Here is a 24,209-nt window from a genome sequence, read left to right as displayed (position 1 = left end):
TGTTAGGGTTTGACAGTTCGGGGACAACAACAATGAAAGAATGATGATATATGTCCGAGTTAGGATGGTGGTGACTCGGAGGGGAACTTAAAAGCAATGGTGTTACCCGTGCACGTGCTGCACTTGTCCTAGTTAGTGAAAGTCGTGGGTTCCAGAGGTGCTGCCATTGAAGCTTTAGTGAGTTGCTACAGTTCATCCTGTAGATAATACAAACTGCAGCCACAATCGTGAAGGATGTCTTTTTTAGGCTAGTGGGTGAAGTGTCAGTCAGTTGAATTGTTGTATCCTGTAGTGAAGCTTATTGTTTGTTGAGGAAGCTGCACTCGTCGAGGCAAGTTGAGAGTATTCCAACACATTCCTCACTTGTGTCTTGCAGCTAGTGGAGAGGCTTTGGGGAGTCATGTAGTGAGCCACTTAGCACAGAATACCCAAACTCCAACCCCTTCCAGTAGCCACAAGAGTGTGAAGCCATGCAACTTGCATTTAGATAAGCAGTCCAAGACCTTGCGCAGGTGGTGGTACTCATTACACTTTGGCTTCAGACCAGCTAGAAGGGAGATGGTGGTATAGTGGTAATGTCACTGGACTAGTAATCCAGAGGCCCAGGTTATTTTCCTGGTGACATGGGTTCAAATCTCACCACAGCAGCTGGTAGAATTTAAATTCAATTAATTAACAGAAAATATGGAATTGAAAGCTAGTCCCAGTAATGGTGCCTTGAAGCTATCATCGATTGTCATAAAAACCCACTTGGTTCACTCATGTCCTTTAGGGAAGGAAATCTGCCGTCCTTACCTGGTCTGGCCTACATGTGAAAGGAAGAGTAAGTAGAGTGAGTGTTGGTCCTCTAGAGAGTGAGTCTGGAGAGTTAATGGAAGGTAAGGAAATGGCAAAGGAATTGAACAGATTTTTTTCATCTGTCTTCTCTGTAGAGGATACAAATAACATCCCAGAAGTAACTATGAATCGAGTTGAAAGGGAGGGAGGAACTTGAAACGATTACCATCACCAGGGAAAAGGTACTGAGAAAATTACTAGAACCAAAAGCTGACAAGTCCCCAGGTCCTAATGGACTTTGCCTAGGGTCTTAAAAGAAGTAAATGCAAAACACTGCAGATGCTGGAAATCTGAAATAAAAACAAAAAGTGCTGGAATTAGTCAGCAGGTCTGGCAGTATCTGTGGAGGGAGAAGCAAAGTTAACATTTCAGGTCTGTGACCTTTCATCAGAACTGGCAAAGAAGTGGCTGCTGAGATAGTGGATGCATTGGTTTTAATTTTCCAAAATTCCCTAGATTCTGGAAAGGTTCCATCAGATTGGAAAATAGCAAATGTAACTCTGCTATTCAGGAAAGGAGGAAGACAGAAAGCAGGAAACTACAGGCTAGTTAGCTTAACATCTGTCTTAGGGTCAGACAGTCAATATGGTTTTGTGAAGGGGAAATGATATTTAACTAATTTATTCAAGTTCTTTGAGGAAGTAACGGGGAACCTGTGGATGTGGTACACTTGGATTTCCAGAAGGCATTTGACAAGTTGCCACATCAAAGGTTACTAAACAAAATAAGAGCTCATGGTGTAGGGGCTAACATGTTAGCATGGATAAAGGATTGGTTAGCTTTCAGGGAACAGAGTAGGCATAAATGGGTCGTTTTCAGGTAGGCAGGCTGTAACTAGTGGAGTGCCATCGGGATCAGTGCTGGGGCCTCAACTGTTTGCAATCTATATCAATGACTTGGATGAAGGGACAGCATGTATGGTTGCTAAATTTGCTGATGACACCAAGATAGGTAGAAGAGTAAGTTATGAAGAGGACATAAGGAGTCTGCAAAGGGATATAGATAGGTTAAGTGAGTGGGCTAAGATTTGGCAGATGGAGTATAATTTGGGAAAGTGTGAACTTGTCCACTTAGACTGGAAAAAATAGAACAGCAACATACTATTTAAATGGAGAGAGATTGCAGAACTCTGAGATGCAGAAGGGTCTGGGTGTCCGAGCACACAAACCACAGAATGTCATTATGCAGGTACAGCAAGTGATTAAGAAGGCAAATGCAAAGTTGTTGTTTATTGTAAGCGAATGGAATATAAAAACTAGGAGCAGGAGTAGGCAATTCAGCCCCTTGAGCCTGCTCTGCCATTCAATACGATCGTGGCTGATCTCATCTTGGCCTCAACTCCACTTTCCTGCCCGTTCTCTATAACCCTTCAACCCATTTCTCATTAAAAATCTGTCTATCTCCTCCTTAAATTTACCCAATGTCCCGGCATCCACCGCACTCTGGGGTAGTGAATTCCACAGATTCACGACCTTTTGAGAGAAGTAATTTCTCCTCATCTCTGTTTTAAATCTGCTGCCCCTTATCCTAAAACTATGACCTAGATTGCCCCACAAGAGGAAACATCCTCTCTATGTCTCCTTTGACTGTTGCTTTCTGGTTAGAATATAAAAGTAGCGATGTTTTGCTACAGTCGTACGGGGCATTGGTGAGACCACATCTAGAGTATTGTGTACAGTTTTGGTCTCCTTACTTAAGAAAGGATATAACTGCATTGGAAGCAGTTCAGATAAGGTTCACTCGACTGATTCCTGGAATGAGAGGGTTATCGTATGAAGATAGGTTGAAGTGGAGCTTAGAAGGATGGGAGGTGATCTTATTGAAACACAAGATCCTGAGGGGACTTGACAGGGTGGATGTTGAAAGGATATTGGGGGAGAGACTAAAATTAAGGAGCACAGTTTAAAAATAAGGGGTCTCCCATTTAAGACAGACGAGAAATTTTCTCTCTGAGGGTCAAGAGTGTGTGGAACTCTCTTCCCTGGAGAGCGGTGGTGGCAGGGTCATTGAATATTTTTAAGGCAGAGATAGACAGATTCTTGACGAACAAGGGAGTCAAAGGGTATCAAGGATAGGCAGGAAATTGGAGTTGGGTCCACAAACAGATCAGCCATAATCTTATAGAATGGTGGAGCAGGCTCAGGGCCAAATAGCCTGCTCTTGCTCCTAGTTCGTATGCTCAGACCCACAGCAATGTGGTTGACTCTTAACTGCCCTCTGAAATGGCCTAGCAAGCCATTCAGTTGTCAAGGGCAATTAGGGATGGGCAGCAAATGCTGGCCTTGTCAGCAACACCCACATCCCATGAGAGAATTTTTTTAAACTCCTTGTAATAAAGGCTAACGTACCATTTGCTTTCCTAATTGCATGCTGTACCCTGCATGCTCACTTTGTGTATTTCCTTGTAAGAATACACCTAAGACTGTCTGAACATCAACATTTTGAAGTTTCACGTCTTTTCTGATCTTACGACCAAAATGAATAACTCACACTTCCCCACATGATGCTCCATCTGCCAGCTTTTTGCCCACTCACTTAACTTGTCTATATCTTATTACGATCTGGTTAGGGACTGTTAACCTTTAAAAAGAGAAAGTCAAATTCCCAGTTATTACTGAAAGAATTATGCCACAAGATATCACATTTTAAACAAAAACTTCACCGTACAAGAGTTAAACAAAGCAAAACACTACTAACTTAACGCTACAATTTGGAAACATTTATATTTTAAACCTATAGTTTTAACAGAATATGAAGTCGTATGCTGTCAGTTCCATCCCAAAAACTCCCCTATACCTCCAGGATCTTGGTGGTTTGTTCACTTCTCCCGGGACCAATCCAAAGTATAACATAGCTCTTCGGAATTCACTTCGATTTCCTTAATTTCTAAGCTGTCTTCCAGCGTGGACGCGATGGGCTGAATGGCCTCCTTCTGTGACGTAAATGACTCTGACTCTGTATAAGATCACCTTCCGAATCTGGACTTCCCAGCTTGAGCATGGGCCTGCCTCAGAACAGAAACTCCCGTGGTTCCTGATGGCCTCTTTGCTCCTGAGTCCAGCTGACTTCCAAAAGCCAACTGCTTTTTCAAAGGGCAACTAACTGCTTGTCCAAAGGCCACCTAACTGATTGTGTCTGCAAGCACACAGATCAAAAACCCAACAGGCACCTCCTGCATCATATATCTCCATAGCAATGAGGTACATGTGGGATGTCCCAGATAGCAATTTAGAGTAATTATTTCCAAATCCAAATCTTCTCTTGGTACTGGGAAATCATATAAAATAATTTAAAATCCTGACTGAGGTAGCTGCAGACACACCATCTACATGAACAAGTTAAGAGGGGTTCCCATTGTCTAGGGTCTTTACACTTCCCATTATGACCTTACTAAATAAACATGGGCTACCCTTTGATTTGTAACCATCCTAGGTTTGTTTGCCAGCTTCTCAAACCAGGTATTTTCGTTTGTCTTGTATTTTAAAAAAAAATCAATTTCCAAATTAAAAGTTACATCTAGAAAGTTAATACAAACCATGAACCAAGTGATCGTACCATCTTCTTGAAGCCTCTGTGGCCTCCTCACAGCTTACATTCCTGCCTAGCTTTGTATTGTTAGAAAACTTAGATATTTTACTCTGTGTCTTTGTCTAAGTCATTAATACAGATTGTAAATAGCTGAGGCTGCAGCACTGATCCTTGCAGCACTCCACCAGTTACAGCCTGCCAACTTGAAAATGCCCCGTTTATCGCTACTCTCTGCTTCCTGTCTGTTAACTAATCCTCTGGCCATGTTAATATATTACCCCCAACCCCATGCTCTCTTATCTTGTACATGAGCCTTTTGTGCGGCACCTTATCGATTGCCTTTTGAAAATCCAAGTATCCTACATCTACAGGTTCCGCTTTATCTACCCGGCTAGTTACATCCTCAAAAAGCTCTAAATTGTCAAATACAATATCCCTTGTTGACTTTGTCTGATCAAATTATGTTCAAACTTTATTGTTTAGACTTCCTTAATAATAGATTCCAACGTTTTCCCAATGACTGACTGACTGTCAGGCTAATTGGCCTGTAGTTCCCTGTTTTCTCTCTCCCTCCTTTCTGGAATAGCAGTGTTAGATTTTCTGACTTCCAATCTGCTGGGACCATTCTGGAATCTGGGGAATGTTGGAAAATCATAACCTGTGCATCCACTATCTCTGTAGCTATCTCTTTTAGAACAGAAGGATGCAGACCATCAGCTTCTGGGGATTTGTTGGCTTTTAGTCTCTCAAGTTTCTCTAATACTTTTTCTCTGCAGATATTAATTACCTTAAGTTCCTCACTCCTCTTAGTAGTCCCTTTGTTGCCCTCTACTTCTGGTATGTAATTTGTGTCTTCTACTGTGAACACATACACAAAATACTTATTCAACATATGTGCCATTTCCTCATTCCAGATGATAATATCTCATGTCTGTGTTTCTAAGGGGCAAATGTTTACTTTAGCTACTCTCCTTTGCTTGTAAAAGCTCTTAAATCTCTTTTTATAATTGTCTCATTTACTTTCATTCAGTTTTTCCCTTTTTATCACCCTTTGCTGGTTTCTAAAATGCTCCTAATCCTCAGGCTTACTGCTATTCTTAGCAATGTTATGAGTGAGGCAGGAGCAACGCACTGTCAATTCAGTCCCATCACTTCACAGGTCACAGCATATTATTAAAGTTTTCACAACCAACCGGAAAACAGCCAAATTAAGCACACTCGTAACCCCCAGAATTAAACAGACCAAACCAGTTATCTTTAGACAACAACAAATTAACTATATATTAAAACTAAATCTTAAACACTATTAAGATAAACCTATGTCTAAAGACCTTATAACTTATTTTAATCTAACTCCCCCATTTACGCACATACACTCAAAAAAAAAATCACCGTTAACCGGTTTCTTTTTTATAAAAATTAGCTGCTTCTTAAGGATAAATAAATAACTGGCATATAAGTCTTTGTGGGTTACATTCCTGATGGGTGAGGCACTCCAATGCAAAAACAATCAAATGCCACTCGAAGTCTCCACGCGGATCCGATGAAACGGTCTCTGACCAGATAGGCATCCAAAACACTTCGGCTGCAGTAGGCATCAAACCGTTCTTTCAACCATGAGCACAGCAATAGGTAAACTTGAATTTTAAAACCGACGCTCTCTCAGTCAAAACTTTACTTCAATACAAACGGTCTCTTCAAAGTGTTTTTTCCTCAGGCAATTAACTTGGCCTGTACTTCCTTGTAGAATTTCGGCTGAGAAATTTCTTCAGCAGCATGCTTCTCTGAATCACTCCCAGTGCCACATTCTAGTAAGAATAGAAGATAGGGAGGATCAATGCATGGATTGAGGCATGGTGCAGGAGGGAGGGCTTCAGATTCTTGGGGCATTGGGACCAGTTCTGGGGCAGGATGCAGGTGTGGTGCGAGAGAACTGGAAAATTGCAAATGTTCCACCTTTGTTCAAAAAAGGGTGTAAGGATAAGCCCAGCAACTACAGGCCAGTCAGTTTACCCTCAGTGGTGAGAAAGTTTTTCGAAATGGTAATTCGGGACAAAATTAACAGTCACTTGGACAAATGTGGATTAATCCAGTAAAGTCAGCACGGATTTGTTAAGGGCAAATTGTGTTCAACTAGCTTGCAAGTATTGTGAATTGTGAGGAGGATAGTGATAAACTTTAAGAGGACTTAGGCTAGTGGAATGGGTGACAAGTGGCAGATGGAATTTCCTGTATGAAGTGATTAATTTTGGTGGAGGAACGAGGGGAGGCAAAACAAAATAAAGGGTACAATTTTCAAGGGGGTTCGGGAGCAGAGGGACCTGCGGGTATATGTGCACAGATCATTGAAGGTGGTAGATTGAGAAAGTGGTTATTAAAGCATATGGGATGATTGGTTTCCTAAATAGAGGTATAGAGTACAAAAGTAAGGAAGTTGTGATGAACCTGTATAAATCCCTGGCTCAGCCTCAACTGGAGTATTGTGTCCAGTTCTGGGCACCACACTTTAAGAAGAATGAGAAGGCATTAGAGGGAGTGCAGAAGTGATTCACAAGAATGGTTCCGAGGATGAGGAACTTCCATTACGTGGATAGATAGGAGAAGCTGGGACTGTTCTCTTTGGAGAAGAGAAGATTAAGAGGAGATTTGATAGAAGTGTTCAAAATTATGAGGGGTCGGAACAGAGTAGCTCAGGAGAAACTGTTGCCCTTGGTGGAAGGGCACCAACTTAAGGTGATTGGCAAAAGAAGCAATGGTGACATGAGCCAAATCTTTTTATGCAGCGCATGGTTGCGACCTGGAATGCACTGCCTGTGAGTGTGGCGGAGGAAGATTCAATTGTGGTTTTCCAAAGGATTTGGATAATTAGAGAATCATAGAAAAGTTATGGCATAGAAAGAAGCCAATCAGCCCATCGTGTCTGTGCCAGCTGAAAAAAATAGCTGCCCAATCTAATGCCACCTTCCAGCACCTGGTTCATAGCCTTGCAGGTTACAGCACTTCAAGTGCAGATCCAGGTACCTTTTTAAATGAGTTGACTGATTCTCCCTCCACCACCAATCCGGGCAGTGAATTCCAGACACCCACCACCCTCTGGGTGAAAAGGTTTTTCCTCACGTCCCCTCTGATCCTTCTACCAATCACCTTAAATCACAATTCATTTGAAAGCTGGGTCATAAGCCATAGCTGAATTTTTAATAAAAGCAAAATACTGCAGATGCTGGACATCTGAAATAAAAAGAAAGTGCTGGAAATACTCAGCAGGTCAGGCAGCATGTGTGGAGAGAGAGAGCAGAATTAACGTTTCAGGTCTGTGACCTTTCATCAGAACTGGCAAAGGTTAGAAAAGATTTGGGTTTTAAGCGAGTGAAGGGGGTGGGGGGGATGGTGGGGAAGAGAACAAAAGGGGAGGTGTGTGATAGGGCAGAGGGCAGGAGAGATTAAATAACAAAGCTGTCCTGGGACAAAGGCAAAGAGTGTGTTAATGCTTGTGGCAAAAGACAAAGCATTCGTCCAGCTGAATTTTTAACACTGGTTCCACATGTTAGATTAATTCTCTGTACAAGGCATAGAATAAAATTGCAGGGCCACGGGGAAAAGGCAGGGGAGTGGGAGTCGCTCTTGCAGAGAGCCAGCACACACAGGACAGACCAAATGGTCTCCTGTGCTGTAACCATTCTAGGATTGTGAATCTTTTATGCAAACATTATCCCGTTAAGAGAAAATCATTTCTGAATGAGGAACCTGAGAAACCACTTAATGTGGCCAGCAGAATGGCAATGAGTGGGCAGAGGATGAAACTCAGAATTGGGTAAGTGAGTGGCCAGCTCAACATAAATATTTCGAGCAATAATGTAGTGATCATTTGGAATGGACTGCCCAAGGAGGCAAATTAGGTTGCTAACAGCAGTATTTCTAAGAGCAAGTTGAACAAACATTTGATGAGAAAATCAATTGAGAGATTTAAGTAATGAACTATATATTCTGTTTGTGAACTCTGGGGTTAGCCAGATAAACCAAAACAGTCCAATGCATTCCTATGTATACTGATTACGGTACAACTCTGTAACTCTGTTACAGATCCGTTTTATGCTGGAAACCATGTTGGCATTGAAGAACAATGATGTGCGAAAAATTCCAGGCTATGATCCCGAACCCGTGGAAAAACTTCGAAAACTGCAGAGGAATCTGGTAACATAGAAATTCTCTCAAATATCTATCTGTATAAATGCGGAAAAATAAATTCATGATTTGTACCGGATGTGTGCTGTGAGTTTTCCCTAACTCTGGTTTGTTTGAGGCAACAGTCAATCATAGACTGAATATTTACATACGACATCACCACCACTTATGAGTGTCAGCAAGTGAATTGCTGCCCTTTCAGTGACATCATCCAAAGACCTGTCAGGTTCCACGCCTCTAGGGTCACTGACCTGAAACATTAACTCTGATTCTCTCTCCACAGATGCTGCCAGATCTGCTGAGTATTTCCAGCATTTCTTGTTTTTATTCCACACCTCTACCTCGATACCAACTCTCAAGCCATCCACTGTATTTGTGCTCAGGCTGCTTCTCGGGCATTCACAGTCCTGGACGTGCTGCAATTTCCTTCAATTAAACATTGAGAAGACCAAGCCATTCCCTGCTACTGATTCCATCTCCATTTCTGGTCACTGTCTCAGGCTGAGCCAGACTGTTCACAACCTCGGCTTCCTACTGTACTGTGAGCTGGGCTTCCAACCTGTTATTTGCTCCATCACGAAGACCAATTATTTCTATTTCCGTATCATCGCCTATCTCTGTCCCTGCCTCAACCTGTGTACTGCTGAAACTCTCATTCATGCTTTTGTCACCTCCAAACGCAACTAATCCGCTGTTTTCCTGCTCAGCATCCCATTTTTCACTCAACTTGAACTTGAGTTCATCCAAAACTGTGCTACTGATACCCTACCTCGTACCCATCACCCTTGTGCTCAATGACCTACATTGGTTCACATCCACCATCTCTTCCATTTTAATTTTAACATTCTCATCCTCATGTCCCTCCATGGCCTTGCCCACTCTCTCTTTCTTTAACTTTCCCCAGCACTACAATCCTCAGAAAACTTTGTGTTCCTCCAACTCTGACTTCTTGTGCACCCACCATTGGTGACTTTAGCCATCTAGGCCATAAACTCTGGAATTCCTTCCTTAAACATCTCCACCTCTGTCATTCTTTAAGACCCTCTTTTAAAAGCTACCTCTTTGACCAAGATTTTAGTCAACCATTTTAATATTTCTTCCTTGTGCTCTTGTCAGTTTTTGTTTGGTTTCCTACATTAAAGGTGCTGTATGAATATGAGGTGTTGAATCAGCCACCCCTTTATCATTAGCATTTCAGAGTCTTAGTAAGTGAGTCAGTCACTTTCTGCATTATATCCCAGTCAGGTTACACATAAGTATGTATGGTAGGATAAGAATCTGGGGTGATGTGTGCAGCACGCATAATATAGATCTGCCTGGACTTAAGTACCATGCATGGTGAATACATGTATATGAAGTGGACAAAGGTTGCACTCCTCAAATAGAAGGTTGCATAGTTTGAGAGTCAACTGGGCACATTCCACGATGTTTAGGAGGGTGAATGTATTCTGGAGCAGACTTTTGAGAGGGTTGTCACTCCACAGAGTGCTAAGAGTAGTGAAATTTGGTTACCAACAGCAGCAGCAAGTGAAGGAAGTGACACATGAGATTCGAAAGGGAGTTGTGGAGCTGGGTTTATCTGTTTAGCTGCCTGTGATGTGAACAAAATGGTGGAGGGGTCAGGTGAGGGTGAGGGCTTTCACAGACTGTCTTGCTAGTCTTTCTGAATTGGGAGATGGGGAGATGACATTTTATTCATCCAGCTGACAGAAGTTCCTAGATGTTGTGGGCTGCTACAAAGCCACTAGATGGCAATATGTGGTTGGTCAGGGCATTTCACAAAAACTTGTTTGCAATATCAACTGGCACTTTTCTACCAAAAGATTCTGTGGTGCATTTAAAATGGAAATCCATCATTAACATAATTGCTTATCAGCATACCAGTTAATGTAAATAAAAACCGGTTTTAAATTTTTTTTCCCCATAGATTCTGACGACAAATTATCAGTCCATCTTGAAATGGAAGCTTGTGACCCACTCAAATTTTAATTTATAGTCTTGCAAATGCATAGTTTTCCCTTGACACTCACTTTGTGTAACACTGTCATGGCTATCAGTCATGTCATTGGCAGGACAGATCTCTTTAATTTATAAAGGGAAGTACAATTTTTTTTAAAGTAAGTTAGAAACAAGTTTCAGAGGGAATCCTGGCTGCATGCTTTGAGAGGTTATACTAAAATGCAGTATCCACTCAGCATCTTAAAAGTTTTTAAAATTTTGTTTATTGGCAGCTCTTTCTGCTCTTTTTCTATCCCTGCTGTGTTTTATAGGTAGTACATACTGTTGAGTGAACACACTGTAGGCGAGTCCCTCAAATCTCTCTTCAATGAAAATAGGTATATGTGGAGCTGCCCATGAAGGCATATCAGGCCAATGATTTTTAGCACCAACTGGCCGAGTGAACAATAAAGAAGTCATGCAAGAAGATTTCTCCAATGTTTTCTTCTGGACCTCCTCCCTTCATAAACTCCAACTAGAAACATAGAAAAAGTAATATAGAAAATTTATGGTAGAGAAGAAGTCAACCCATCGTGTCCACTTCGGCCGCATGAGAGTTATCCAACTTAATCCCACTTTACAGCTGCGTTTGTAGCCTCGTGGGTTACAGCTCTTCAACTGCATATCCAAGGGTTTTTAACTGCAATGAGGGTTTCTGCCTCTATCACCATTTCAGGCAGAGAGTCCCAGACCCCCACCACCCTCTGGATGCAAAAATTCTCCAACTCCCCTCTAACCCTTCAACCAATTACTTTAAATCTTTACTCCCTGGTTATTGGCTCTCTGCGAAGGGAAATAGGTCCTTCATATTCACTCTATCTGGGGCCCCTCATAATTTTATACACCTCAATTAAATCTCCCCTCAGCTTCCTCCGTTCCAAAGAAAACAATCCCAGTCTATTCAATCTTTCCTCATAACTAAAATTCTCCATTCCTGACAACATGCTCGTAAATCTCCTGTGTACCCTCTCCAATATGAGCACATCCTTTCTGTAATATGGTGACCAAAGCTGTACGCAGTACTCGAGCTGAATATTTCAGCTTGCAGCCAATGCTAAACTTGCTGTTGATTGGCTGTCCGCATCAGTAGGGAAACCACCACTTAAAACTCGCATTCACTTCTTAAAGGGGAGATGCAGTATGGCCAGCGTAGGTGCTGAAAGTCTTTTGGGAGCTCAATCTGACCTGGAAAAGACAGAAAATTGTCTGAACATGGGAGAAAGGGGGCACCCAGGATTTCTGACGCTGCACTGGAGGCCTTGGTAGAGGAGGTAGAAAGGAGGAGAGATGTCCTGTATCTGCAGGGAACCAGGAGGCTCTCCAGATGCATGTTGTTTCAAAATTCATCTGCATGTCCTGCTTGCTGCTCATCCCAGTCCTCATTGATCTACATCACCTCCCTTTTTCCTAATTGGTTGAATTGAACATCCTTGTTGCCATTAGTACCTTTGTCCAGTCTAACCACACCATACTTCTGCAACTTCCTCCAGTCTTATACCCTCCTGCACAAATTTGGCTCTGCAATTTTTCTCTCTTGAACTTCTTCTCGAAAAGATCCTCATTCGGATAAGGTACAGTCTAGTGACAGCTACGAGAAGTAGATTCTATAAAGTCCTCTGCCTTTACCTTTCCACCTTTTGGAGCATTCTTCACCTCTTCTAACTCTTCTGCTGTGGCTTCACATCTCGAGATTTTGCTACATTAGAGGTTCTGTGTAGATGCTTGCTGTTATCTCTCCTTTCTGAGATTCCTTTTAACTCTTGAAAACATTTTGACTCCTCCAATATCCCATTCCTCTCCAAAGTCCTGACACGTGTTATCACCTCCCAAATCTGTGCTCATCTTTTCCAGAACTCCATGTTTGAATCCCTCCAATCAAGCTCACCTCTGCCACAGTACCGAAACAGCTGTTATCGAAGTCACAAATGACATATGTGACTGTGACAAAGGTAAACTTTCCCCCTCGTCCTTCTGGACCTGTCTGCAGCCTTTAACACAGTTTCCTACACCATCCTGCTTCAACACCTCTCCACTGTTGTCCAGCTGGGTGGAACTGTTCTCACATTGTTCCATTTTTAGCGATCTAATTATAACTAGAGTATCACTTGCAATGGCTTCTCTTACCACTCCCTCACTGTTACTTTGGTGTCCCCCAAGTAGCTATCCTTGACCCCTCTTGTTTCTCATCGACACACTGCCCCTCCACAGCAGCATCATCCGAAAAGTTAGTTTTCGCATAAGCTGATGCCACACAGCTCTACCTCACCATTTCTTTCGACTCATCCACTGTTGCTAAATTGTCAGACTACTTATCTGACATCGAGTACTAGATGAGCAGAAAATTCTTCCAATTAAATACTAGAAAGACTGAAACCATTGTTTTTGGTCTCTGTTCCTTAGCTGTCTACTCCATCCCTCTCCCTGGCAACAGTCAGACTAAACCAGTCCATTTGCAATCTTAATGTCATATTTGACTCCGAGATGAGCTTCAGACCACACATTCCCGCCATCACCTAGACTGCCTGTTTCCACCTCTGTAAGTCACCACTGTCTCAGCTCATCTGCTGCTGAAACCCTTCTTCATGCCTTCGTTACCTCTCGACTTGACTATTCCAATGCACTCCTGGCTGGTCTCCCATATTCTACCCTCCTTAAGCTTGAGGTCATCCAAAACTGCCACCTTTGTCTTTATCTTGCACTGAGTAACACTGAGGTGTCACCCTAGTGCTCAGTGGCTTACATTGGCTCTGTCAGGCAGCATCTTGATTTTAAAATTCTCGTCTTTGTTTTCAAATCACTCCATGGTCTCACTCCTCCCTATCTCTGTAATCTCCTCCAGCCCCACAACCCTCCGAGATATCTTTACTCATCTAATTCTAGCCTCATGAGCATCCCTGGATTTTAACTGCTGCACCATTGGTGGTCGTGCCTTCAGGTACCTAGGCTCAAAGCTCTGGAATTCCCTCTCCCTCTCTATCTCGCTTTCCTCCTTTTAAGACACTCCTTACAACCTCTGGAGTCCCTCTGACCCCATCCCTTCTAATCTGACCCTTTGCGGTGTATTCACAATACCCTCTGACCTTCCCATCTCTAACCCTGAACAACCTGTACTTAACATAGGACTCAGTTTTATCTCCTGATGCCCCCACCTCAATGAATTTCACACTCGGCATGACGTTGAGCTCTTCTTCTGTCTTCTTCTCCGGGCTCACTTTTTTGATCAGGAGTCCTCCCCCCAGCGAGCAGACCCTTACACCCACCTCCACTATTCTCCCTCCACCTGGACCCTTCCCTCTGGCCTCTTACCCATTCTTGATGTTTAATTGAGAACTGACAGCCGCCTCAATTTCTCTGCTCCCCTTGCTCCTCTAACCTGTCACCCTCTGAACTTACTGTACTCCGTTCTCTTGGGTCTAACATCAACATTGTGATCAAAACTGCTGACAAGGGTGCTGCTGTTGTTGTCTGGCGTACCGACCTCTACCTTGCAGAGCTTGAGCGCCAACTCTCAGACACTTCTTCCTATCTCCCCCTGGACCATGACCCCAACACTGAACATCAAGCTACTGTCCACAGGACTGTCACTGACCTCATCTCCAGAGATCTTCCCTCTACAACTTCCAACCTCATAGTCCCACAACCCTGGACAGCCTGCTTTCTACCTCCTTCCCAAAATCCACAAACAGGACTGTCCTGGTAGTCCCATTGTTTCAGCCTGTTCCTGCCCCACTGAACTTGTTTCTTCCTATCTTGACTCTATCTTTTCTCCCCGGTCCAGTCTCTTCCCACCTACATCCATGACTCTTCCGACACCCTACGTCATTTTGACAATTTCCAGTTTCATGGCCCTAATCGCCTCCTCTTCACTATTGTTATGACCAACCGCTCCTGGCAAAGCCCCCAATCAAAATGTATGATTCTGATTGTGGTGGGAGAGACGCACTGATGATTCAATCCCATCACTCCACAGATCGCCTAACATATCATTTAAAACGTTCCAAATTAAAGAAAGACCCAACCAAATTGTACCATCTATTAACCCCCAAATGAGGCTAACCAAACCAGGTGTCTTTCGTTCAATAAATTAACTCTTTAATTAGAAGAACTAAATTCTTAAACACTATGAAGATATAAACAACGTTTCAAATAGAAAAAATTAATCCTTGCAAATTTACAGTCCAATGCTGCTCCAAGTCCTCACAGGATGTTGCTTTCCTTCTCCAGCGAATTTTAACAATTAATGACTTGCAAAAACTTTCAACAGAATCAATCTGACTTTAGAGTTTTTGAGGGATAAAAGATTGTCACAGTCTAACTTCCCTTTCTTCAATTTAAATTACCAGAGATCTCTGTCTTGGCTTGCTGTTTTAGAATTTTGAGAGATGATCATTAAACAGACTAAAATTCTTATTCCTTCAGTTTAAATGGCTGAGAGCTCTTTTTCCAGGTGCTGACACCACAGCTGTGTCTGTTTGTGTGTTCTGTTAGAACAAACTGTCTCCACTAAAAGCCAGTTCAAAACTGAATTGTAACAAATGTATCTCATCAGACTCACTCCCAGTGGCTATATCTATGGTAACAAGAATGCACCCTTTGAATCACATTCTCCAAAATGGCTGTTTCTAACGGCAACCGAAAATACACCTTTCTGTAGCTCTTGAGGCTTGCCGGATCTTAAAGCAATACTGATCCCTTGCAAGCCTTAAAGGCATCTTACGGGAAAAAAAACTACAGGACCATAACACTATTCATGTCCAATCTCTCTACACCTCCATCCCCCAGCAGGATGGTCTGAGTGCTCTCCACTTCTTCCTTAAGTAGAGGCCCAGCCAGTCCCCATCCACCACCCTCCGATTAGGCACTCTACAGCCTTGCAGACTGAATATTGAGTTCAATAATTTCAGAGCATGACTGGTCCTTTGTTTTCATTTTTTTTTTTTATTTTACTTTTTAACCATGTGCCTGTTTTTCATGTAGACAGAGCTGCTCATTATTCTGCCATTAACACTCTCTCTGGACTAATGCTTTGTCTTTCACCATAAGCATTAACACACTCTTTGCCTTTGTCCCAGGACAGCTTTGTTATTTAATCTCTCCTGCCCTCTGCCCTATCACACACCTTTCCTTTTGTTCTCTTCCCCACCAACCCACACCCCCACTTCACTTGCTTAAAACCTAATTCTTTTCTAACCTATGCCAGTTTTGATGAAAGGTCACAGACCTGAAATGTTAACTTTGCTTCTCTCTCCAGATGCTGCCTGACCTGCTGAGTGTTTCCAGCACTTTCTGTTTTTATTTCAGATTTCCAGCATCTGCAGTATTTTGCTTTTATTTTAGACCATTGAGTAGGTTGATTTCCTTTCCAGCCCAGAATTTCATACAAGAAAAATGAATAAACCAGTAACTATGGAGCAGTCAGCTTAGCATTGGTCATGGATAAGTTTCTATAAGTCTTAAGACAAGATAAAATTAATACTTTTGAAAATACATTGATGCTGGTTTGCCCTAATTAATCAATTTGCAAGAAGTTAGTTGTGTCTGATGTTAAGAGTTCTTTGAAAAAGTAATAGTGTATTGATAAAGCAAATGAAATGTGTGTATGGATTTTCAAAAAGCATCTGATAAGGTATTGAGGTATGGTGTATCAACTAGAGTATGGCAACAGAGATAAATTGATCAATAAGAATATATACAACAGAAAACAGATATAAGAACAAACATATATTTATATCGTGCCTTTCACTACCTCAGAACATCTCAAAGCGTTTCACAGCCAATGAAGTACTTTTTGAATTGTTGTCACTGTTGGAATGTAGCAAATACATTAGCCAATTAAAGCACAGCAAGATCTCACTGCAGCAGTTGGATAAATGACCAAATAATCTGTTTTAATGGAATTGGTTGAGATGCAAATATTGACAAGGACACCAGGAGAACTGCTCCTCTTCAATTAATGGGATCGTTTACATCTTGGATGACAGGTCTAACATTCCATCTGATAAAACAGCACCTGCCACAGTGCAGTACTCCCTACAGTGAAGTGCCATCATAGATTGTCTGCTCATGTCTTGAATAGGGCTTGAATGCACAACTTCTGGACTCAGTTGAAAATGCTACCTTTGAGCCACGGTTGACACCAAATAAAGTTCCCTGTACACTGTCGACATCAACATTACTAAAAGAAAATACCAGGTTATCTGGTCTTCGTCCTATTGCTGTGAGTGGAAGCATGCTGTGTGTAAGTGAGCTGCAGCATTTCCCACATTACAACAATGACTATACTTCAAAAAGGCTGTAAAATGCATTGGGATGTCCTGAGATTGTGAAAGACATTAGAACATTACAGCGCAGTACAGGCCCTTCGGCCCTCGATGTTGCGCCGACCTGTGAAACCATCTGACCTACACTATTCCATTTTCATCCATATGTCTATCCAATGACCACTTAAATGCCCTTAAAGTTGGCGAGTCCACTACTGTTGCAGGCAGGGCGTTCCACGCCCCTACTACTCTCTGAGTAAAGAAACTACCTCTAACATCTGTCCTATATCTATCACCCCTCAACTTAAAGCTATGTCCCCTCGTGTTTGCCATCACCATCCGAGGAAAAAGACTCTCACTATCCACCCTATCTAACCCTCTGATTATCTTATATGTCTCTATTAAGTCTCTCCAACGAAAACAACCTCAAGTCCCTCAGCCTTTCCTCGTAAGACCTTCCCTCCATACCAGGCAACATCCTAGTAAATCTCCTCTGCACCCTTTCCAAAGCTTCCACATCCTTCCTATAATGCGGTGACCAGAACTGCACGCAATACTCCAGGTGCGGCCTCACCAGAGTTTTGTACAGCTGCAGCATAACCTCGTGGCTCCGAAACTCGATCCCCCTACTAATAAAAGCTAACACACCATATGCCGCCTTAACAGCCCTATTAACCTGGGTAGCAACTTTCAGGGATTTATGTACCTGGACACCAAGATCTCTCTGTTCATCTACACTACCAAGAATCTTCCCATTAGCCCAGTACTCTGCATTCCTGTTACTCCTTCCAAAGTGAATCATCTCACACTTTTCCGCATTAAACGCCATTTGCCATCTCTCAGCCCAGCTCTGCAGCCTATATATGTCCCTCTGTACCCTACAACATCCTTCGGCACTATCCACAACTCCACCAACCTTAGTGTCATCTGCAAATTTACTAACCCACCCTTCTATACCCTCTTCCAGGTCATTTATAAAAATGACAAACAGCAGTGGCCCCAAAACAGATCCTTGCGGTACACCACTAGTAACTAAACTCCAGGATGAACATTTGCCATCAACCACCACCCTCTGTCTTCTTTCAGCTAGCCAATTTCTGATCCAAAGCTCTAAATCACCTTCAACCCCATACTTCCGTATTTTCTGCAATAGCCTACCGTGGGGAACCTTATCAAACGCCTTACTGAAATCCATATACACCACATCCACTGCTTTACCCTCATCCACCTGTTTGGTCACCTTCTCGAAAAACTCAATAAGGTTTGTGAGGCACGACCTACCCTTCACAAAACCGTGCTGACAATCGCTAATGAACTTATTCTTTTCAAGATGATTATAAATCCTGTCTCTTATAACCTTTTCCAACATTTTACCCACAACCGAAGTAAGGCTCACAGGTCTATAATTACCAGGGCTGTCTCTACTCCCCTTCTTGAACAAGGGGACAACATTTGCTATCCTCCAGTCTTCCGGCACTATTCCTGTCGACAATGACGACATAAAGATCAAGGACAAAGGCTCTGCAATCTCCTCCCTGGCTTCCCAGAGAATCCTAGGATAAATCCCATCTGGCCCAGGGGACTTATCTATTTTCACACTTTCCAAAATTGCTAACACCTCCTCCTTGTGAACCTCAATCCCATCTAGCCCAGTAGTCTGAATCTCAGTATTCTCCTCGACAACATTTTCTTTCTCTACTGTAAATACTGACGACAAATATTCATTTAACGCTTCCCCTATCTCCTCTGATTCCACACACAACTTCCCACTACTATCCTTGATTGGCCCTAATCTAACTCTAGTCATTCTTTTATTCCTGATATACCTATAGAAAGCCTTAGGGTTTTCCTTGATCCTATCTGCCAATGACTTCTCGTGTCCTCTCCTTGCTCTTCTTAGCTCTCCCTTTAGATCCTTCCTGGCTAGCTTGTAACTCTCAAGCGCCCTAACTGAACCTTCACGTCTCGTCCTAACATAAGCCGCCTTCTTCCTCTTGACAAGCGCTTCAACTTCTTTAGTAAACCACGGCTCCCTCGCTCGACAACTTCCTCCCTGCCTGACAGGTACATACTTATCAAGGACACGCAGTAGCTGCTCCTTGAATAAGCTCCACATTTCGATTGTGCCCATCCCCTGCAGTTTCCTTCCCCATCCTACGCATCCTAAATCTTGCCTAATCGCATCATAATTTCCTTTCCCCCAGCTATAATTCTTGCCCTGCGGTATATACCTGTCCCTGCCCATCACTACGGTAAACCTAACCGAATTGTGATCACTATCACCAAAGTGCTCACCTACATCTAAATCTAACACCTGGCCGGGTTCATTACCCAGTACCAAATCCAATGTGGCATCGCCTCTGGTTGGCCTGTCTACATACTGTGTCAGAAAACTTTCCTGCACACACTGGACAAAAACTGACCCATCTAAAGTACTCGAACTATAGTATTTCCAGTCAATATTTGGAAAGTTAAAGTCCCCCATAACAACTACCCTGTTACTCTCGCTCCTGTCGAGAATCGTCTTCGCTATCCTTTCCTCTACATCTCTGGAACTATTCGGAGGTCTATAGAAGACTCCCAACAGGGTGACCTCTCCTCTCCTGTTTCTAACCTCGGCCCATACTACCTCAGTAGACGAGTCCTCAAACTTCCTTTCTGCCGCTGTAATACTCTCCTTGATTAACAATGCCACAACCCCCCCCTCTTTTAGCATCTTCTCTGTTCTTACTGAAACATCTAAATCCCGGAACCTGCAACATCCATTCCTGCCCCTGCTCTACCCATGTCTCCGAAATGGCCACAACATCGAGATCCCAGGTACCAACCCATGCTGCAAGCTCACCCACCTTATTCCAGATGCTCCTGGCGTTGAAGTAGACTCACCTTTAAACCAAGTTCTTGCTTGCCAGTGCCCTCTTGCGTCCTTGTAACCTTATCCCTGACCTCACTACTCTCAACATCCTGTACACTGGAACTACAATTTAGGTTCCCATTCCCCTGCTGAATTAGTTTAAACCCCCCCAAAGAGCACTAGCAAATCTCCCCCCCAGGATATTGGTACCCCTCTGGTTCAGGTGAAGACCATCCTGTTGGTAGAGGTCCCACCTACCCCAGAAAGAGCCCCAATTATCCAGGAAACCAAAACCCTCCCTCCTACACCATCCCTGCAGCCACGTGTTCAACTCCTCTCTCTCCCTATTCCTCGCTTCGCTATCACGTGGCACGGGCAACAACCCAGAGATAACAACTCTGTTTGTTCTCGCTCTAAGCTTCCACCCTAGCTCCCTGAATTTCTGTCTTAAATCCCCATCTCTCTTCCTACCTATGTCGTTGGTGCCTATGTGGACCACGACTTGAGGCTGCTCCCCCTCCCCCTTCAGGATCCCAAAAACACGATCCGAGACATCACGAACCCTGGCACCTGGGAGGCAACACACCAACCGTGAGTCTCTCTTGTTCCCACAGAACCTCCTATCTGTTCCCCTAACTATGGAGTCCCCAATGACACATGCTCTGCTCCTCTTCCCCCTTCCCTTCTGAGCAACAGGGACAGACTCTGTGCCAGAGACCTGTACCCCATTGCTTACCCCTGGTAAGTCGTCCCCCGCAACAGTATCCAGAACGGTATACCTGTTGTTGAGGGAAACGGCCACGGGATCCCTGCACTGCCTGCTGGTTCCCTCTCCTTCCCCTGACGGTAACCGATCTACCTTCTTCTTTTATCTGAGGTGTGACTACCTCCCCATAACTCCTCTCAATAACCCCCTCCGCCTCCCGAATGATCCGAAGTTCCTCCAGCTCCAGTTCCCTAACGCGGTTCTTGAGGAGTTGGAGTTGGGTGCACTTCCCGCAGATGCAGTCAGCAGGGACACTCTTGGCGACCCTTACCTCCCACATTCTGCAGGAGGAACATACAACTGCCTTAACCTCCATTCCCACTATTCTAAATTCCCAACAAATCTACTGAAAAACCAAAAAAAAAAAGTCAAAACTTGTTAGCTTAGCAATCCGACGGACAGAACTTTTTAAATAAAAAGCTTATCTTATCAACACAACAGAGTCCTTTTTTTTTGGTTAGAGGAGGAGGGTGGGTAGGAGACACTACATGTGTAGTGTCTCGGGTACAGCCACCGCCCAAATATATAGTTTTTACTTACCCAGCAGTCCCCTGGTCCTCCGAAAACAAAAGGGAATTAACTTTTAACTTACACTGAAACTGACCTCCCAGCTGCAAGTTCGCTCCGTACCTCCGCTTCTGTCAAAGCTGCTGCAACCAAAACTAAAACTAAAAGACGTTTTATAAATGCAAGTCTTTTTTCTATTCCCATCAAACACTGCCAGGTGAGGTACAGCACGATTTAGATAAGAATAGTGAATGTTTCACTTCAATCACAATGCATCTGGTGCCAACATTCCAGTCTACAACAGTCTGAGCTTTCTATGACTGCAGAATCCAGCATTGTGTAGTGACTGATTTTCCATCCATAAATTGTCCATTTCTACATGTACTCTCCCAGTCGACAAGATCCGTATCAAAAATACATGTTTTTTTTTAAGAGTCCAAGTGATTGCTGTTGGTACCGTTTCTCTTTTTTCATATTTTTTTATATATAGATCAGGACATAGATATGGGGCACAAGATTGTACGTTGGAGACAACACAGAAATAGGGAATGTGATTAACTCTGAAGAGGACCTGTATGCAACTTCAGGCAGATGGAGACATGTTAGGTTGGGCAGAAAAATATCTGATGAGGTTTGTGGAAAAATATGAGGTGTGAATTTTGGGAGGAAGAGTAAGGAGAGGACATACCCTAAATGATAAAACTTTAAAAGGAGCAGAGGAACTTGGATGTTACAATATTTCTAATTGTATATTCAGATTTATTTATGGTTGTTATATTGCTTTTCAAGTGCAAAATGTTAATTATCGCAATTGGAGTGTGGCAATGCAGTTTGACACTAGTCAGCTTGCTGTCAACTAAGTGTCTTTTTTTTATTCGTTCATGGGATGTGAGGGTCGCTGGCAAGGCCAGCAGTTGGTGCCCATCCCTAATTGCTCTTGAGAATGTGGTGGTGAGCTGCCTTCTTGAGCTTCTGCGGTCCATGTGGGATGGGTACACCCACAGTGCTGTTCGGAAGGGAGTTTCAGAATTTTGACCCAGCGGCAGTGAAGGAACGGCGATATAGTTCCAAGTCAGGATGGTGTGTGGCTTGGAGGGGAACCTGCAGGTGATTGCGTCCCATGAATCTGCTACCCTTGTTCTTCTAGGTGGTAGAGGTCACAAGTTTGGAAGTTGCTGTTGAAGGAGGCTTGGCAAGTGCCACGGTGATGGAGAGACTGAATGTTTAAGGTGGTGCAAAGAGTGCCAATTGTCCTGAATGGTGTGAGCTTCTTAAGTGTTGTTGGAGCTCCACCTGTCCAGGCAAGTGGGGAATATTCCATCACACTCCTGATTTGTACCTTGTAGATGGGGACAGGCTTTGGGGAATCAGGAGGCGAGTTACTCACTGCAGACTTCCCAGCCTCTGACCCTCCCTTGTAGCCACAGTATTTATATGGCTGGACCAATTAAGTTTCTGGTCAATAGTGACTCCTGGGATGTTGATGGTGGGGGATTCAGCAATGGTAATACTATTGAATATCACGGAGAGATGATTAGATTATTTCTTGTTGGAGATGGCCATTGCCTGCCACTTGTGTGGTGTGGATGTTACTTGCCACTTCTTTAGTGCATAATTATACTTCTATTATTTGTATAACTATATAGTTAAAATATTTTTGTTGACTCTTATCTATATTTTACTACATGTGCCTTACATTGAGAGATTCATAGAAGCAGAAAACACTGCACAAATTCTTGTTGAACCATAACTGTACATTACACTGATGAAAAGGTTAATGTTGTCCTCTTCGAAAAGTGAATTTGTTTTTATATCCAGACTGTAAATGTGTCTATTTGGTGTAACAAAGGTTGTTAACGAGTATGTTTACTTGACAGTTAAAAGGGACCATTACAAGACCACTTCAGATGATATGTATTTTATTGCTACTGTTATTTCCAGGCAGAATTTGCTTTATAGACTGAAAAATAAACAGTATATGATCTGATGTTTTCTTTCCCAACTTTATTATTTCAGTTGTAAGTAAAATGGAAAACTCAGTTCTGTAGAACATCTGGTCTCACTTAATGCAAGTCTATTGTGTTTTGCAAAGCCAGATCAGTGTAATGAGAAGAAACACGTTTTTTGTTGGGAGATCTGTCAAGTTAAAAATGCACTGAAAATAGCTGGATGGTGCTTCTTGATATAAATGGGAAACAGTGAAAACAAAACATTTAAGAAATGAGAAATCCTGTTTAGTGACTAAAACTAATTAAATCGGAGTTACTTTAATGTGATACTGATTCATCATTATAAAAATATTTTTGTGTAGTGACCATTGTGAACATAGATTCAGTCAATTTTGAGATAGATGCCCAAACAATGGGGATGGGTAGGGTGGGTGCCGAAATAATTTTCGGTGCAATTACAGTCTAAAGTTCAGTGGCCATACTCATTAGTGTAAATGGAAATGGCTATCACTGAGGTTAACAACATTTTAAAATGAAACTTTTGCTCGATGTTTAGGAACATAGCTGAGGGGATTGATCTCTAAATTTTAAAAAAAATGTTAAAGCTGGCTGTTGGATTCCTGCTGCTGAGATGTACTTATAATTTTAAAGTTGCCCATGAATAAAGTCAACGAAGGTTTGCAATTTGATTATGCAACTCTGAGCTTTTTAGTCATGTATGCTTCAGTCAGCTGCAATGCACAGCTACAGTGGGTTTAGGTGTCAGCTTGGCTTAATGGTCGCACTCTCACCTCCAAGTCTGAAGGTTGTGGCTTCAAGCCCCACTCCAGTATCGTGAGGACATAATCTAGTTGACAGTTACTGAGCAATTGCTCAGGAGGTGCCATCTTTCGGGTGAAAAGTTAAAACGAGACCTTAAAGATCCCATGGCACTATCCTAGGAAGAGCAAGGGATTTACTTGGTGCCTTGGCCAACATTTATTCTTCAACGAACATCACTAAAACATAATTTGTCTCAATACTATTTTTGGGACATTATAGTGTACAAATTGGCTATGCCATTTTCCTACATTACAACAATAAGTACTTAATTAGGTAAGACATTTCTTAGACCTAACAGGTTTTAGAGTTCTGACCCGACATTTACAGAAATAATGAGTTCACACTCAAAAGCTTCAGATAACCACTAAAATCTTTACTATTCTTTTGCAATACTTTCAGTTTTCTGTTAGCCAAGTGATAGAACGCACAGAAATATGCAGTTACAAGGAGAGTGATACCTACAAATCACCTGCGAATGGTCAGTTCAGCATTGATTATAGTCTTCA

At 42.7% G+C, this 24,209-nt stretch overlaps 1 protein-coding gene across 1 annotated transcript in view; it reads left to right on the top strand.

The window, feature by feature from the left end:
* nom1 (nucleolar protein with MIF4G domain 1) overlaps nt 1-24,209 on the top strand; it is a 93,994-nt gene that overhangs the window by 25,697 nt on the left and 44,088 nt on the right. Inside the window, exon 5 of the mRNA XM_068015008.1 lies at nt 8,446-8,556. Coding sequence (XP_067871109.1) covers nt 8,446-8,556 — 111 coding nt within the window. The remainder of the gene's footprint in view (nt 1-8,445; nt 8,557-24,209) is intronic.

Source organism: Heterodontus francisci, chromosome 2 (assembly GCF_036365525.1).
Source record: "Heterodontus francisci isolate sHetFra1 chromosome 2, sHetFra1.hap1, whole genome shotgun sequence".
In the NCBI taxonomy this organism is placed as follows: Eukaryota; Metazoa; Chordata; class Chondrichthyes; order Heterodontiformes; family Heterodontidae; genus Heterodontus; species Heterodontus francisci.
Note: the sequence above shows the minus strand (reverse complement) of the source record. Positions and strands in the feature narration are given on the sequence as shown.